Source organism: Vanessa cardui, chromosome Z (assembly GCF_905220365.1).
Source record: "Vanessa cardui chromosome Z, ilVanCard2.1, whole genome shotgun sequence".
Taxonomy (NCBI): Eukaryota; Metazoa; Arthropoda; class Insecta; order Lepidoptera; family Nymphalidae; genus Vanessa; species Vanessa cardui.
Genome location: NC_061154.1, coordinates 12,721,828 through 12,741,030, shown reverse-complemented (window position 1 = coordinate 12,741,030; position 19,203 = coordinate 12,721,828). Strand labels below are relative to the sequence as shown.

At 32.6% G+C, this 19,203-nt stretch overlaps 2 protein-coding genes across 3 annotated transcripts; both read left to right on the top strand.

Annotated features, from left to right (window-relative positions):
- Positions 1-2,984: 2,984 nt before the first annotated feature.
- LOC124543333 (large neutral amino acids transporter small subunit 1) lies at positions 2,985-8,095 on the top strand. Of its 2 annotated transcripts, XM_047121533.1 has the most exons (11): positions 3,091-3,105; positions 3,293-3,611; positions 4,135-4,237; positions 4,439-4,554; positions 5,844-5,969; positions 6,112-6,211; positions 6,320-6,488; positions 6,825-7,025; positions 7,209-7,358; positions 7,494-7,665; positions 7,842-8,095. In XM_047121533.1, the coding sequence occupies exons 2-11, from the start codon at positions 3,407-3,409 to the stop codon at positions 7,901-7,903; spliced, it is 1,404 nt and encodes a 467-aa protein (XP_046977489.1). In that variant the 5' UTR covers positions 3,091-3,105; positions 3,293-3,406; the 3' UTR covers positions 7,904-8,095. The 2 variants fall into 2 exon arrangements, with proteins under 2 accessions (XP_046977488.1, XP_046977489.1); XM_047121532.1 differs by having other exon boundaries at positions 2,985-3,611.
- A 5,212-nt stretch (positions 8,096-13,307) lies between these two features.
- Positions 13,308-18,742, top strand: LOC124543174. Its single transcript, XM_047121250.1, has 10 exons — positions 13,308-13,380; positions 13,570-13,747; positions 13,907-14,139; positions 14,614-14,740; positions 15,311-15,500; positions 15,861-15,990; positions 16,487-16,568; positions 17,303-17,433; positions 18,241-18,331; positions 18,559-18,742. Exons 1-10 carry the CDS (start codon positions 13,339-13,341, stop codon positions 18,639-18,641), a joined length of 1,287 nt encoding a protein of 428 aa, XP_046977206.1. The 5' UTR covers positions 13,308-13,338; the 3' UTR covers positions 18,642-18,742.
- Positions 18,743-19,203: the final 461 nt, after the last annotated feature.

The window sequence follows — 19,203 nt, the reverse complement described above, 5'->3', positions numbered from 1 at the left end:
ACCAATACTAACAACCTTTACGGTGGTTATCACTTATCAGGGACGATGAACAGGCCCGCCGCTAGCTGTTTTGTCGCCCGCGTGCAATACCTATTATGCCGCCCTTTTTTGCTGCAATAACGCATACCACTATTCCTCCACATGAGGTGGGGTGTATACCTGCTAAAAAACCAACGTTAGCGTCCCACTCTGTCTTTTTGGAGGATGTTACGAAATGTGTATGTTTGTGCATACTACCGTGACGTCCTAACGGTAGGCTCACCTCTGCGGAGTTCCACTTCCTAGGGAATTCCCAGGGTACAGAAACCCTTAACCCCGGGACAATTATGGCGGGAGGAGAAGACATCCATAGCGAAGACCCCTTCTACTGGTCTTCTTCGGCGAAGCGGGTCAGCAGCACTGTTCCCACGGTCCCGTAAGATAAGAGCCTTGTTACGAGCATTAAGGGAGTCCAACCCTTAAACCAAAAATAGGTGTATTTTCCGTCCAAGTACAGAATCAGCAAACAAATCCCATACCATTGCATCAAGGTGTGAGACGAGGGGACGTTATTTCCCCCAAATTATTTACTAATTCAATGGAGGATATGTTCAAGACGCTGAACTGGAAAGGACGTGGCATCAACATCAATGGCGAATACATCTCTCACTTAAGATTTGCTGATTCTTCTATGCGTATCGGCCTACGGATGAACTTGGATAAAACCAAGGTCATGTTCAATGAACATGTTCTACCGGAACCGATTGCGATACACGGTACCGTCCTCGAAGTTGTTCAAAAATATATCTACCATGACCAGACTTTGCGATTAGGTAGAAACAACCTTGAGGACGAGGTGAATAGAAGAATTCAGCTAGGTTGGGCAGCGTTTGGAAAATTACGTCGAATCTTTACATCGTCGATCCCACAGTGCCTTAAGACGAAAGTCTTCAACCAGTGCGTCCTACCCGTCATGACATACGGAGCCGAAACGTGGAAACTCACGGCAAGGCCGGTCCACCAGTTTAAAGTCGCTCAGCGTGCTATGGCAAGGGCTATGATCGGCGTTTCTCTGCGGGATAGCATCAGAAGAAATGAGGCGATCCGCCATAGAACCAAAGTCATCGACATAGCCCACCGGATTAATAAACTGAAGTGGCAGTGGGCCGGTCATATTTGTCGCAGAACCGATAACCGTTGGGGAAAACGTGTTCTAGAGTGGAGACCGCGTCTCGGCAAAAGTAGTGTGGACGTCCTCGGGCACGGTGGAGTGACGACTTACGAGAGACGGCTGGTAGGAGCTGGATGCGAGTAGCCCAAGAACGATCTCAGTGGCGTGCAATTGGAGAGGACTGGACATATCCAGCAGTGACCGGAAATGGGCTGGAGTGGATTAGATTTATTTATTTAAAATAAATAAAAAATACAATGCCATAGAGCGCACGCAGGCAAGGTGTTTGGTTTGCTCATCAATGCCAACGTAGGAGGACCTCCTACGTTGGCATTGATGAGCTTTAAGCTGAGTTGGACAAAATGTTGCACGAAGCTCCATCCAGGATGAGGCCCTGACCCTTCATATGTGTCTGCACCTTAATTACCGTCTCTTGGAGGACGGTAGATGCTCCTCGAGGAGACCTCAGCAAGGACCGTGGATTAGGAGGCCCTCCGTATTAGTTAGAGAAACCATCAAGACCAGCATCTCGATTCGATCCACCGTGAGCGACACTCTGACTTTAGGGCCGCCATCTGAAAGGTTCGCCCCGTCACCGTGACACAACACACCCATCCCGGGCGAGGTCGGTGCCCGCAGGAGCCAGTCAAACCAACTTCAAACACCGGACAAGTCGTCCATCGCCCCCTCCCAAAGGATCACCTGATCCTGGAGGTATGCCCCAACGGCCTTCTGAGATAGGAAGGCAACTCGTGATATCGAAATGGTACTATGGTCTCGAAAGGAAGACGGCGAGCTTGAAGTCTAGCGAATATCTGCTGATGTTAAGTAAAAATATAAAGTATAAAACGCCAAAGTGTATAAATGTAAAATATAAAAAAGGCATGGGCCTATGAGCCCGTGGATGCCGTAAATTAAATTAAGAAAAAAAGAAAGGAAGACTATTGAAGTCGTTCGCCAAGTCCGGTGATACCGTTAGGACTACGTTCCCTTGGACCACCGCCTCCATTGTCCGGGTCTTCAGGGTGTTTTAGGGCAGCGATGGTTGAATGACCCGCCCTTTTTCCCGGAAATAGCTCCCCGATCAGTCGCAGAAGATCTGGCGGTAGGTATTCCGTAACAGGAGCGCCGTGTGTCCGGAGCTTCCCTCGCAAACCACGATAGGGGCGCCCTTTTGCTCTCTGTTTACTTAACGCCTTTTCTAACTCTTTTTTCAACTGACGATGTACAGCCCACAGGTGTACCTCTAAGTTTGTGTTGAGCACGTTGCGCCTGCGACAGCGAACGTATGCCCTCCGCGCCCGGTTTAACGGTGCCCGTAGCTCTGCTATTTCGAGCGACCACCAATATAACTTACGGCGTGATACCCTTCAAGCCGCCCTACGACAACGCCCTACTACAAGTAACGGATACCTAATCTACCAATTGATAAGGAAGCTTAAAGGGGATTCTCCTAACTTCGACAGTATTGTTTTTCATAGGATAACAGACGGACGGACTTTTGACTTTACTGAGTGCGATATTTTTCGATGCTTTGAATAATTTATTTTACTTAAGGATTTGTGGGAATTATAATAATGACTTGAATTAGGTACGTGATGTATTGCTCAATTTGCCGCCCCCTGGACGTGCCGCCCGCGTGCGGTGCACGCTTCGCACCCCCGCTTACGGCGGCCCTGACGATGAAGAAAATTCACCGAGGCAGGCAGCAAATTTCGCTGCTTCAGACTTCGCTTAGAATAACAACTCCTCAAGGCCAACTCTTCGATATATTAGCTTAGAGTAAAATAAATGCATGTATACTGCAATCAAAATAATGTAACGTGTGTTTTACTCTGATTCACTCTAACTAGACTTTTACCGATGTCCGATTACTGAATACCGATTGATGGCGATTGGCGAGTGAAACTCGGAGTTCGAATATCTATTTTAGTCTGTCAAAAATATCTGTGTCGGTAGGTAGCGCATTAACAAAATATTCGTAGGTATTTTAAAAAATCCTGAAAATGTGATTAGCATCTTCAAAAAAATATTATCTTGAATGTGAATGAGCCTGCTCTCATATGCTTCAGTTTTCACATACCAATTAAAAAGAGTAATTAGTCATGTGAGAGGTCAATTACTTGTTTCTGTTTTATATAGGTTAAGTTGGTCTAGTAACGGGAAAGATTGTGTTCTACTTCTTTAAAATAAAGCCTTACGGTCATTTGCAACCAGTGTTCAAAACAAGTTACGTAAAAGTGGTCATACTACAAAATGACTAACGAAAGGGTAAAAATGCGAAAACAGCTGGGGCTATTGGAAGGGGTAGCGATAATTCTGGGTATTATATTTGGCAGTGGTATTTTTATATCTCCTAAAGAAGTCTTAGAAAAAACTGGATCGGTATGGGGTGCGTTATCGGTTTGGGCTGCGTGCGGAGTACTAGCGACTCTCGGAGCTATGTCTTATGCCGAACTAGGTAAATAAAAACAAAGTTTCCTTATAACATCTAAATGCATGTTAAATATAAGACCTAACTTTATTCATAAGAACCTCACTCAGTAATAAAATCACTAGTTAAATATTTTTTAAGACATTTTATTTAAACTACCTTTATAATAAATATTATATGTTATTCTAGTATGGTTCTATGGTTTTACTACCTACATTAATGTGTAATAATATCTGCATAATATGAGCAAATTGTTTATGCTTCTTATGTTTGTTAGAATAAATTTAAGCTTAAAATGAAAAATCACATACAATATTACAATACATGCAATTTATATTTAATATAATTAAAATGGTTTAATATGATATTAAGATTAATTCCCAATTGCCATGTATTCTAATAAAATAGGATATTTTATAAAAATATATATATATGAATTGTGTGCACTACTTTTCATCTTTTGAGCCATTAATATGGATATAATTATGATATAAGCATAGATTATGAATAAAATTAATATTCAATCTTCAATCAAATTTCCCTTGCATAGGTACAACTCTAGCTCAAAGCGGAGGTGATTATCATTACATCAATGAAGCCTTTGGACCATTGCCAGCTTTTCTGTACTTATGGGATGCTAATTTAGTGTTTGTGTAAGTGCCCAGATTAATTTGAATATAGTTGTAAATAAATAATTTTGCTGGAACTTAATAGCAATATTGATATAAATATATTCTTAGTATGTTTTGGAATATTATTAGCCAATTACTAATTATTTAGTATTTTATAATTTATATGACGATAAGTTGTATTTTAGTCACCTATAAGATTTACAGCAAACATTTATCTTTCAGACCGAGTACAAATGCAATTATGTCCTTAACATTTGCAAACAATCTTTTGGAACCAATCTTTCCAAATTGTCCAATAGACCCACTTAGTCGAAAGCTTATTGCAGCAGTAACAATTTGTAAGTACAATAAATTAATAATATTAATATACAAACAACTAGTGAACTAGGGTATGAATTCTAACCAATGACCTGCCATTCATTTGTATGTTATTTTATTTTTATTTATTTTTATGGTATAGGTTGGCGGGCGAGCATATGGGCCACCTGATGGTAAGTGGTCACCATCACCCATAGACAATGATGCTGTAAGAAATATTAACTATTCCTTACATTGTCAATGTGTCACCAACTAAGATTTATGTCCTTTGTGCCTGTAGTTACACTGGCTCACTCAGCCTTCAAACCGGAACACAACAATACTGAGTACTGTTATTTGGCGGTAGAATAACTATAATATAATATATATAATGTTATGTTCTTTTAATTGAAAATCTTGTGTGGCAATTGGATTGAACAAAAATTCATATAAACAAAGAAATGGCTAGTGAAGTTTTTCAAGAGACAGCTATTTGAGTCCATCTGGATTTCTTGTAGGTTCTACTATACTTGAGTAGTATCCGCATAGTTGTGGAGAAATGTTTCCCTTTGATAAAATTTGAAATTATTTTAATTTAGTAGCTGATCTTAAAGTTATTTATTATTGAATACATTGTTTTAGGCTATGAGCATTTCTTAGTAATTGTTAATGACTATTTATTAATCTTAAAACTACTTGTCCATGCCTATGTTCTATTAGAGTGAAAATATAACCAAAATTTGTAGGCATAGGCTATAGGACCATTTCTCGGTAAATGTTATCGTCTAGACGCATTAATATAACAGAGGACTTGTAGGATTGTAGTTATTTTAGAGATCTACAATACAAATATTTCATATTTTGTATTATCAGTTTTTATGTCTTTGTTTCATTTTACTTTATATTTTAGGCAGTTTTTGTTGATATAATTAGCTCTTCAAATAAAAATACAATATCTAACTCTAAATATAGATTAATGAATAATTTTATAATTTGTATCTAAAAGTTAGTATAGAATGTTGAGGAGATAGAACCAGTTTCGTTCATTTTTTATATAAAGTTTCACCTATTTTGCATAATTATTATATTATTATCTTTGGAAAGTATAATAAAAAAAAAACACATAGCTAATATAAATAATAACATAGTAGATTAATGCTGATGTAACATACCTAATGTTACATCAGCATTAATCTTGTGTTAATATTTTTATTATTGATAATCAATTTTGATTCTTTTCTATCTGATTTTCCACACAAATTTTTCTAACACTTACAAAACAAATTATAATTTAATCAACATATAATATTTAAATGATTACTTGTTGCAGGTTTCCTAACATTCATAAATGCCTATGATGTGAGGTTTACAACCCGCATACAAAATGTATTTATGTTCACCAAGATCTCAGCACTAGTCATTATTATAGTTGGTGGTATTGTTTGGATGGCAGGAGGTAATACATATACTTTTAATTACAATTTTCTTGTGCTTATTATGATTTTATTTTTGTTTTATTTTATTTGAAATGATACCAATAGACATTTTTTTCTAATTTTAATAACAAGTAAATATTTCTAACTAAATTACTTCTACAGGAGGAGTAGAACACTTTGACAATGGATGGGTTGGAACAAAAACATCTGTGAGTGACTGGTCCGTTGCATTCTATTCAGGAATCTTTTCTTATTCTGGATGGTAAGTGTAGACTTCAAAAATTCCTTCTTATTTTTGTAATAAACGATTTATAAAAGTGAAATGGCCTTGAAATTTTATTTGTTTTATTATGTGTTATTTTTTTTTTAGGAATTACCTGAACTTTATGACAGAGGAACTACGGGACCCATTTGTAAATTTGCCTCGAGCTATTTATCTGTCACTACCATTGGTTACAGCTATATATCTCTTGGCTAATGTATCATATCTTGCTGTACTGGGTCCAACAGGAGTAAGAGCCACTGAAGCTATTGCAGTTGTAAGTACTTTTAATGAGTGAAATATTTGTGTGCGTTGTATTGATTTAAAAAAATGAATGTTTGGCATTAAATTTTGTCTTCAGAGAGTATTATATTTATTCCATTAACAATAAATTTATTGCCTTTTAGATAAAACTTTATTAAAATATAAACCCTCCATAATTTTGTGTTTGTTCATGTAATATTTGTTATTTATATATATTATTTATATATTATATATAGTTACATTTGGGCATTTGGGTTTTACATTTTTTAATTAATTAAGTTACCTAAATTATTGAAAAGTTTGGTCTATTAAGTGCCTCATTCATATTTGCTGAACTATTTTGTTACAGGACTTTGCCGTGTCTGCTTTAGGCTGGATGAAATGGGCGATGCCTACATTAGTGGCTATTGCTATACTTGGTGGTCTGTCTGTGCATATTATGACATCATCGCGTATGTGCTTCGCAGGTGCTAGAAATGGTCACATGCCGGAATTGTTGGCACATATAAATGTCAAATGTATGTCACCGCTACCATCACTTGTGTTCCTAGTAAGTATTTTTGAATATTGCTTCTCTGTGCTTATTTTTTATTTTTAATGGCTTATAAGGTAGGAAGCAGCAACAAGCAAAAGGTATAACAAAAATAAAGATTAAAACTTTAGTTTATGAACATTTTTTTCAGTCTGTGTACCAATACTAACAGAAGATATTAATTCTATGTGTAACTTTCAGATGTTGATCTCCCTTTTAATGCTGATCCCGAACAATTTGACTTCATTAATCACATACTGCACTGTGGTGGAATCATTCTTCACAACTCTCAGCTGCAGTGCGGTGCTGTGGCTGCGGTATAAAAAGCCACACTTAGTTAGGCCTATTAAGGTTAGTTTAACTTATAACTTATTTAACCATTCAACCTTATCATTGTATTTGAAATTAGCTAATATAATATATAATTTTATACAGTTAATATTTGGGTTTATCTTGTTATATCAAAACATTTTTTTATATTTTTAGGTGTCTCTATGGATGCCAATAGTATTTGTGACGGTCTGTGTGGTGCTGTTAGTGGTACCGATAGTCAGTGAACCTGTTGCCGTAGTGGCTGGTGCTCTAATGACCCTCGCTGGAGTCCCCGTATACTTCCTATTTGTGCGGTCCGAGCCCAAAGTTGTTAGAGAAGTATCGAGTATGTAACTATTAAAATTGCTTGATTATTATCAAGAAAAAGCATTATATCAGCTATTGCTGAAGGAATTTTAAAACAGTACATAAGTTGCACATGAATGCAGTAAATTATTGTAATTGCATTTTTTTACATAAATATGTATATATAATTCATTATATTAATTGTGTTTGTTACAGCTAAGTTCACTCATTTGTGCCAGAAACTATTCCTGTCTGCCGTTGAAGACAAAGAAGAATGATAATCTAGTTTGAGTGAGTAGAATAAATTAATCCAACCGTCTTATTAATAAACCATTAATACTCATCAACGTAATAACAAATTATGCTAGAATATAATGTTTATTACAAATGTCTAGCAGCTGGAGCATTACTGACGTCTGTCAGTTGGTCATGACTAATGATACAGTATTAGTAGTGTATCATTAGTCATGACAGTTTATATTTAATTTAAAAAAAAATGTTACTTTACTATCCTGTATTTCCCACCGCTGGGGTAAGGCCTCCTCTTCCTTTGAGGAGAAGGTTTGCAACATATTCCACTACACTTTTCTAATGTGGGTTGATGGAATACATATGTGGCGGAATTTCGGTGAAATTAGACACGTGCAGGTTTCCTCACGATGTTTTCCTTCACCGCCGAGAGATGAATTATAGACATAAATTGAGCACATGAATAATAATCAGTGGTGCTTGCCTGGGTTCACAACCATCGGTTAAGATGCACGCGTTCTAACCACTGTGCCATTTCGGCTCAAATAAACTTATTTAAAATTAATTTAAGATTCTCAAAATTATTTTACATTGATATTACACACAAAACGTTTATTTATATTATGTGCTCCACATATGACGTCAAGTTCAGATTACAATACAATAATAATATGTAATAAACACCCAACAACAGAAATGAAAATAAAGTTAAAAATGTTTATTAATAAGACGGTAAGAAAAAGTAAAATTTTTGTACTTTTGTATGCAAAACGTAATTATAAGAGATTGTCTCGAATCCATACGCTTTATATTATTGTCGTAATATAGCATGCATAAAGAATATAATAGAAAATATTTGAAATGTTAAGAAAAAAAAAATAACAATTATTTATTTATGTTAGTGAAACGGGTTGACTTTTGTAATACAAACTGTTCATGAAAGTAAAAAAAGATAGATCCGTTAAATAAATGCTTTAAAAAAGCTGATGAGTCTATACAAATGTAGTTTAAGTGGAATAATGATTATAGGATCATGTTTAATAGAACTTTATTAAGCATAATTATTAAATTACACAAGTGACGTTGTATCTCTAGACAAGTTTATGTCTTTATGAAAAAAGGAATCTGGCAATTATTTTAGGATATAGTTTTATCATGTGTTTACAATCATTGGTTTGTGTTAATCTCATTTATGAAAGCATAGGATTTCAATACATTCACATAGTGATAGTATTAATCTCATTAGAATATTAAAATGTAACAGCCAGTGCGATGAATATTTTGAATAGTAGGCAGGTTGTGCTTAATACATTTGAGGTTTGTTTTATACGATGAAACATGCCTCAAACGTAGAGTACTTTAGATACGGGCGGCGCTTATATAGACGAAAGATTATCCTCTAATTTACTAAAACATGTCTAGAAATAAATTGTTACTATTAAGTACGTTTTAAATTTGGTCAACATGTTCATTTGTTTTATAGATTATGCGTAGTCATAAATTAATACTAAAATTTAGTACATTGTCTGTCTACTACTCATGTCCAAAAATTAAATTTTAATTCTTATGTTTAAAACAAATTTCTGTATATAAATATTTCTCAATTTAAGTTAACGACCTACCTTAGAACTTTAGTCTTTTTATCGTTGTGGTTTTCGCTTCAGTTTGTGTGTACTTAATAACGTAACGATATTTATAAATTATGTATATATTAATAATATTTAAAACATATTTCATAATTTTTCGAATTAATGTTGTATGTATTTTAGGTGACCTCTTTATTATCACATTTAAATCGGATTTTGTACAGATTGGATATTATAATAAGAAATGAGAACATTGTAAACTGATGTTAACGAATTTAGCTTCCAAAAAAAGGTTGCCCTTGAGCGCTTATTGGTTAAAATGCGCGGCTCTCATTGGCTAAACCATTTCTTAGGATTGTCTTACATGTCGAATTTGCCTCGAGTATCTTTAGCCGCGTGCGTCGACCAACGAGTTGCTTATATAACTTGTATTTTGTACTCTAGGGGACTTGTATTTCCCCTCGTGAAATGAACTTTAGATGATACTATGAACCATAAACTCAATATAATTTTTAATCTGTAATAGTAAAAATAGATTAAACAAAATAAGTAATAATTCGTAGTTCAATAAGAAGCAAAGATCGCGCGAATATAGATCTACAAGGATCTGTTAGGTATGACTTATACCTTACCTGTGAAAAGTACTAATACGACTTGTACACGTACTTCCTGTATACTTACAAAACTATTTCTTTCCTTAAATACGGTAGGGCGAAGTGTGGAAGAGAGGTTATTGTATAATGGTTTATATAATCCATATGGGTTGTATAAGAATAATAAGACCACTTCTAGGAAAATATAAATAATATATTCCTGTGAAATGAAAAGGCTGATATTTCTTAGCTAAATATATTGTAATGGTTGATATGAATATTCCCATAATACTCTCTGATTATATATATTTTTATAAATTACACTTTAGTTATCTTCAGAACAATAAATCTTACTCAAAATATCTTATAATGATTCGAAAATACTTATTTGTTTTTTATTAGTATTAATTTTGATGATATTAGTGTACAAGTGCCATATGAACTGTAATTCTAAAAAAGTAACCTCGTCAATATAATTAACAATTCCTATATACATTAAATATGTACATAACTATTATTGAAACTAAAGATCTGATTAACACAATTTGTACTTAATTTATTAGTAACGAACAAATGTTGATGTAATTTTACTCTTGAAAGTATTACCTTCACAAAGATCCAAATAATGTTTGGAATGTTTTATTATAACTTACATGTATCAAAATGTAATTGAGCAGTAGTTATAGTTATCACAATCTTCGATAAGATATTTTCATAAACGATTTAGACAATAAAATCTTAAATTAAGTAAACTATGTGTATTATATAGTAGAGGCTAATGTACGATAAAACTGATACTATTTGAATTTTATAATTAACTCTAGAAGCTATATAAACTAATGCTCTTCATTAATGGGACATAGATGACCGATGAATGGCCCTAATTCATTAAAAAATATTAATAAAACTTAAATAATTTATCTACAATAGATGTCATGATTAAATGTTAGTAAATTATATGTTCTAGCCTCGTAATTTATAAGATCTACATTAGAAAACTATGAAAACTTGGCATTATGCCGTGCCAATACTGAGAATTTAAGACGAAATCAAAAAAGGACTTAATTATAGAAAATAGATTTAGAGTATCACTTTCACTATTAATGTACTACGTTTTTCTTTTTTTTTAAATATATATTACGTTTTTTCAACATGGCAAACTCGTGATGATATGTCAATGCGATATAGACGCTGAAGAAAGTCTTATTTTCTTGAGACTTTGTTCCATGTAAATATCCACGGTGTCTATATATTTTCACACCTCGGGTTTGATGTAGGTATTAGTGAATAGAATATCATAATATAAAAAGATTCGTTGAAACATTAAGTTCGCTAACGGTTTTGAACTATATTATATATTATTATTAATATTATAAATGTGAAAGTAACTCTGTCTGTCTGTCTGTTTGTCTTTCACGACCAAACTGCTGAAACAAATTTAATGAAATTTGGTATGGAGCAAACTTGAACTCCAAGAAAGGTCTACTTTTTTGTCTAACTCACGACAACCAACATCCTAAAACGCGACAAACGAAGCCGAGGGCGACTACTAGTATTATATAAACGATAAATTTTACTCTTGCTTATAATGTGAAATTATTTTCAATAGTCTTACGTAATTGACTCAATAAAAAGATCTAATTTTCGATAAATATCTCTTATTATATTAATAATATTATGTAAACTATGTGTTATTTACTTTGTTGTTGTTAAAAGGTTGTTGGATTATTATTGTGTTATTTGTAAGTGGTTTTCACAATTTTTTTTTTATTACAAAGTTATTTTATAATGTGCGTCAGTGATTTCTAATTTTTTTTACCAGTGATATAGCGTTTGATTTTTATCAGTGATAAAGAATAACTTTTTATTTCACTATTTTTCTCTTTGATAGTATTCATATCTATCACCTTGATAGTAGGTATCTATTTCTATTCTGTTCTTATCTAAATAAATCATAGATGCAAATTGTACAGGCTTTTGATGTTTTTTTTCTGAATTCAATCTGGTTTCTATTGGCTTTGTTGTCTTTTGGATCCGCTGATCACAGGTCTGCGTATGTAAGTGTTGCATAAAGCAAAAATTTATTATCGTTGAAATAAAAAACGAAATCACAGACATGAGTTTTTCTACCTAGTTTACAAAAATATCATTATATTCATGATATTGTTTAGTTTTTGGTGCTTATATAAATTTAGAATTTGCTTTTTGTGGAATATTGTTATTGTTTTATAGTTGCTTAAAAATGTAATAATATTAAAATTTTATAAAATGGTAACATCAAAACTGTAATTAAAATATAATATTTAATAATATCACGCATGCTATGCATGAATGTGATTTTTGGATTTGAAACCAATATAATTATATACTTTATGAAGCATATAATGTTTTAATTAGTTGAAGCTTATCGATATATCTCATCACATTTCAAATATCATGTAGTAATATTGTATTAATATCATAGAAGTTATTTTTTGTAATAGAAGAACAACTACTAACAAGACTTGTAATTGATGTAATATGTTAACGTTTCGTAAATCGATGCTGATATTATCCTTACGCCAAATAGATCTGGAATTTGTAGCTATTTTATAAAATAAACTTTTTGCTATGTATTTAAATCAAGTTTTATTCATAATAATAATGCTCCCAAATTTTCTTAATTTGACACTTAAAATAATTCTTTTACCAGGATATTAACTTGTATGTATTTCGAAAATTATTCACATTGAAAATTCATTACAAAATTGTTTAATTAATTTCGATTAATCGAATACTGTATTTAAATATTCGATTAAACAATCTTGGTCAATCAAGTTATGCTACAAACGAGTTTGAATTGAATTGAAATTTGAATAGAAGTAATGAATCCACATTATTACTTTTCGAAAAACTTGGATTTATTTATCTGACCTCGATAAACAAAAATATTAAACCCTGGAGGCCTCAACATATAAAATAAGTATATGGTCAATATTATAACATTTTATCGAAGCAATTTTTAGTTAATCCTTACTAACTGTAGCTTTTGCTAATAGCTAATTTTTTCGTATAGTATATATGATGTTTTATATTTATGTAACAGCTCCAGCAAAAGATTCATTAATTTAATGGGAAAAATGAAAGAACTCGCATAGTCAAATATAACACTTGTCATAGTTATTTTTGTTTCCAATTAGTTGATTTAATTAAAAAATATGTTGCTAACAAGTTACTTTTATTACTCAATTATTTTAATTAAATAATACAAAGTTACGTTTTGTTTCTATCGCGGCGTCCTACGAAATGTGGTTAGCGGCTTATTTGTTAGCAACATGGCTTTCTATGGTAAGAGAAAAGTAAATTGAACCAAAATAATAATATGCTTTATAATAATTTTCCTTAGCTGTAATTTTAAAATGTATTGTTTTTGTGAGATATTTTATACAAGCGGTTTAAGTTAGCATTTTTCAAAACTATAATTCCAATCCCAAACTGAAGATTTAACTTTGTTTCTGTTATTCCGCATTAAATAAGAGCGAAGCGTCGCGCGCTCACTACAGCAACATTTCCCACGAGTTCACGACTCCAGTGGATGAAATTGGTCCTATGCTCCATGACGAGGGCATGCAAACGTCTACCGTTATAGCCGGTCTCATGCCAGATTCGTTTGGTGAAATGTTCAACTTCCTAGACGGAGACAGTTTCGGAATTGGTTTGTATTTCTTCTATTGCAATTGCTATTAACGGAATATTTTTTAAGAAAGACTGTTACCTCAAAAAGTTTAAAGCATAAATTGGTGGTGCCATTTTTTTGTTTATTTTGAATCACTATCATCTACAACATCGTCATATACATATACATGTTATTTAGGTCCAATGCACGAGTTTGTTTATGGATGGCAAGCAATTGTAAACACAATGAGTATGAAGAATAACGTCGAAGTACGTAAACGCGCTGGTTTACAGCGTTTTGCTTTAGCGGGGATTAACGGCATAACCCTGATATCACATATTGGTGTAACGGAAATCATGATCAATGGAACTCGGACTTATTGTTTTGGAGGCGTCTCTCGACCGCCTGGAAGAAGAAGTGTTATTTGCAAGGTATTTTATTAAGTTTTTATAGTCACGGGACGTTACAAATATTATTTATAGATTTATATGAATAATTATCGCACTAAGCCGTTAGTCTATATTAGTGAACATGGATCCTACCCTCATTTGCCGCTGGCGCGTGGCATACTGTTAAAAAATTGGGACGTCTGTAAATAAGTAGTTCTTGATATCTGCTTAAGAATCCAAGTTTTTCCAAGAACCATTATGTATTTTATTAAAGGAAGTCAGGTACCTATAAAAAGGTATAATTTCGCTATAACCAACGTTGATTTGTCTGTATAGCCTGTATGTAAATACAGGTGTCTAAATTTATTTTATATTTATTTATTTTTTATCGAAAGTTCATAGAATATATACATAATACTATTATGTATATATTCTATGAACTTTCGATAAAAAACAACAGTGACGTCTTGTAAATTATTTTTTTTTTAAATATGATGCAAATTGTATTTATTTTAGGGAGCTATGTATCAGGAGGGACGTTTCACATGTAAAGTGCCCTATCTACGGTACCCAACAGTTTTGGGATACAAATACTGCATTGACTGGTACGCCGCTGTTGTGTCCACCAATGATACCTACAAAAGTAAGTTAGTAGTTTCTAGAAACATTCACATTAATCCTGCCTCATATAATAGAAAAAAAATGGTGGAATTATTCATAAGGTACCGAGATAGGTATATGGTACAAACATTGTAACTAATAATTGTTAACTCATAAACATTGGCACTGTGTGAAGCATAAGTTAGACATACGATGTTCTGTGTTTATTGTAACTCACTGCCAGGCTCACTCATCATTCCAAATGAAACTGCAATACTAAGCATGTTGACCATGATGTACAGCGATAATAACACATGAGTTATTGGTACCTACCTAGTACCTACTTATCACAAGCTTTTTGGAAAATTTTTCAACGACTAATCATTGAATCATATTGGTATCAATTTTATCAAGTAATCTTTATCTTCTGTTAGGTTTTGAATTGGCCAATATAAAACGCATCTTAACGTCCATCTTTTGTTTATACTTTTGTTTCTATTGTAATTCTTAAACGATATTAGATGCGTATGTGGGTAATTTTCAACTAATTAATCAAAGAATAACTTAATCTTAATATCAATTATAGTTAATTATTATTTTCAATTCGTTACAGCCACATATTGCGCTCGTGGTGAATCTGTTCCTAAATTTCATTACGACTATATTTGCGAAAGAAGAGACGTTAAAATAAAACGAGTCAATTTAACCGATCCTAATGAGAGATTCAATATACGTAATCCCGTAGTGCGACGGGCTGAGTACTATCGCGCTCCTTATGACATATTGAAGGCATGTCCGGACTGGTAAGATAGGCCTAATAATATATACTTTATGTATGATTAAAATACTTATATAATTGCAGTTACAAAATTCGTCGTTAATTTTATGACTAGCAAAAAAGTAATGGGTCTTTCGAAAAATATATTATTTATATATTAGATTCTCAGAATATGGAACAATTAAATATATAATAAAATATTTTGAAATCCGTATTGTGCGTAGTACTTTCAGGTACTAAAACGTTCTTTGAGACCGACGTTCCTTTTAAAGAGCAATATTATTCGGTAATATTAATTTTAAATAGTATAATTGTAAGACTTTCCCAAAACATGTTTGGTGTAAATATAAGGAATAATATTTATTTTCATTACTAAAACGTATAGGTATGGTTGTAATCTTCGTATATCCCCGGAAACGTTACATCAGCCTTTGCCGACTGGCCTATTAGACGCTAACGAAACAGCTTTCGTTGGACATGGAGGAAAATACTGGCTTGCTCTATATTATACACAGGTGAACATGTTTAATGAGTATAACTTCTGTACGTTTACAGCGTCCGGACCCAGGGTTCAGTGTTTGTGCATTGGCAAACTTTCAAGGTTGCCTCATCTATTTTATGCGTTCTCTAAATATTTTTAGGAATAAAACTATAAAGTATATCTCTAGTAGTTTTATAATTTGGTACACTACTATATATAATTTTAAAAGGCAACTTTCGTTTGTACTAAATGTGAGATCGTGATCAAGCCTTATTTGTATCGTTAGACGATTGCCAGAATCACGAATATGACCTTTGCCTTTATAGGTAGTTATAATGGATAATAATATTTTTTTTAGATTTTTAAATTTCGAATGGTTTTTGTGGGCTTCTCGACCAGATGAATAAAAACTTTTCACAGCTGACTAAATTCATTGTGAGACTTACGACGTTTCTAGTGATCAATAATCTACGGATAAAATATTATGTTGGTTTTATTAAAATATTTACTAATTAAAAAAAATACTTCAGCTCTCTACGTATGCAGTTTATTTCCAAGCTCATGGTGAATATCCTTGGCAGTCCAATAGACCAGTCGTGTCTATTGATAAGGGTAAGGCATAATTTCATACATATCATCAGCGATACTTAATGTCAATTGGAGCAAAGATTGAACAAAATAAATACTAATGCCGTATATATAATAGAACTCTATATATTATGTGTAATGACTCCCTGAACCTGCTTTGCGCACGTGAAAATTATAAAACACAAACTTCGTAAAAGCTGTTCTTAGCGGTTGTCTATATCCTATAAGAAATCTACCTTACAACATTAAAGTTTGGTGTTAGGTATAGTTTTTGAGAATTCATATTAATCAGTGAGCTGTATTTCGTTATCATGTATATAGATTATTAGGTCAGCCGAATTCACAGGAGATAATAAAGTGTTTAAATTTGCTTGCAACAACTTGGGTAGGTACTGTTTATTCGGTTTCATCACACTTTGATAGTACGGCAATCCTTAACGGCCGAAGAGAGTTTAACTTTATATTATATCCGACGCTTGCGAGTGTTAATACTGTCAAACTAAAGGCCACTATTGAGAATTTATTGGCATACCTACTCGAGATCTGCAGCCTCATAAGCTAAAGCTAATATAAGGCTAAAGGATCATAAGCATAAGCCACTAGACCAAACAGGCAGCAAAATAATACACAAATTTTACTGATTTTTGTTACTGCTTTTACAAATATGCAAATACAATACAGAAGCAAAATACATTGAGTGTATTTACTTAATTACGTCGCTATAGTGGAATATATTAATTAAATTTTATTTTGTTTAGGAGGTATTTGGGAACAGCTACTAAAAGCGAACATAGGTCCCGATATGAACCTGCACTACAATTTGAATGGCATCTACAACAGGTATCCAGGAGGTGTCGTTATGCCTGATCTTATGAGGAACGATGGTCAGGTAAACATTTTTTTTTGTAGAGATTTAAAAAAAATAAGCAGATATTATGTCTATCGATTCTTTGTTATAAAGTAGATCCCCACTATGTATAGTAAGTTACTTTTGCAGACTACTTATCAAATTGAATTAAGAGTAGGAAGATATTATCTTATTTATGAATTTTATTTGAATCTAAAAAATATCTTATTTATTTTTCATTAATATCTACCTAACACAGATTGATTTAGAGTTTTTATTGAACAACTTCGTATGGAAGATTGTTATCTTTTTTTTTCGGCTCGGAAATATTATGCTACAATAAAGACGTCGGAATTTCCGCTTAATGAAGCCTATGCAATTTATAATAATTTACAGTAACTGAGTTAAATAAGATCTATAATCTTGCTTAGCCTTATTTTTATCAAATTGTATTAAGTGATTACTATCTGCAATCAATATCTGGTGATCTGAAACTTGTACAATCATAACATTATTGATATAAACGAGAAATGGCTAGTTCTAAGATAATGGGATTACAATTATCCCTCGGGGATAGTAAGTATTTATTTGCAGACACAGCCCCATAAAGTGTTACTAAACTGCAGTTAACTAATACTTCCAAAGCATATTCCGGAAATGACTTCAATATGTTTAGAAATTAGTGTTATTTCAGGTGTTTAAATAAAACCTTGTACAAATAATATCTTGTATAATTCCAGTAAAAGGACAAGTTGCTTGTACACTATGCAAACATTATCTTAAAGAAAGGTACAGTTGAGGTTAACTGAAATATAATTGAATTTAAAATTTATCAAAATTTCCTTTTAGGTTCAACCATCTAACTTTAGAACGGAATCTCGAGATACTGCTCCAGAAGACGTTATTGTTGGTAATGCTCACCTTTCAGCCGAAGGTCCAGGTACGAATAAAAAATATAAATTTGATAAATTATATATAATTTTATATAACATATCTCATAATATATTTTATGTTTTTATACTAAGAAATATTTGAATTTGGTTAATTGTGACTGCAACAAAAAAAAAAAGATTACTGATATGATACTCAATCATATAATATTATTATTTATATGGTTAATTTAATTATCATTCTGAAATTTTGTTAATGTGATATTTATATTTCAAGGTGGTGAGCCAAACGCTGGAGAATATAAGTTTATTCACGACTCGCAAATTCAGCCAAGGTTCGAACACGGAAAAAATTTGTAACATATTTGAAAATTTAATGGTTTGTTAGAAAGACAAACAAAAGCTTGTTAGTCCAATACAAGAAAATTAAGGAAATTAGTCCAATATAATTATGTAACGAGAAAAAAACTAATATTGTTTTATTTGCTTCCTTATATTTTAACGTTTTATTTTCATTTTTAAAATACAATGATAAATATGTTTTTTTTTTCATCTTCTTTAGCTTATCCACATCGGCAATGGCTCTTTGACAATGCGAAAAATAAAGTGCCAATGACTGTTATCAGTATATATTGAGTTGTTGTGTTGAATGGTTATTTATTCAATTGGAGAACATACAGCCGTTGATAAACAAAACTTTGAAATACTTAATAACTGTTAGGCCTACAACAGTTCTCACATATAACATTATAGAGACTGGGAATAGAAAAAAAAGATAAGTTAAAAGTAATAATTAATTTATCCAAAAACCCGTAAATAAAAATGTATTCTTTTAAACGTTTGTTTGAGTGACACAAAACTCTCATGTTTGATTGGTCGGATTTATGGTGACGTCACTTACTCGTAAACCATGTTTCCCCAC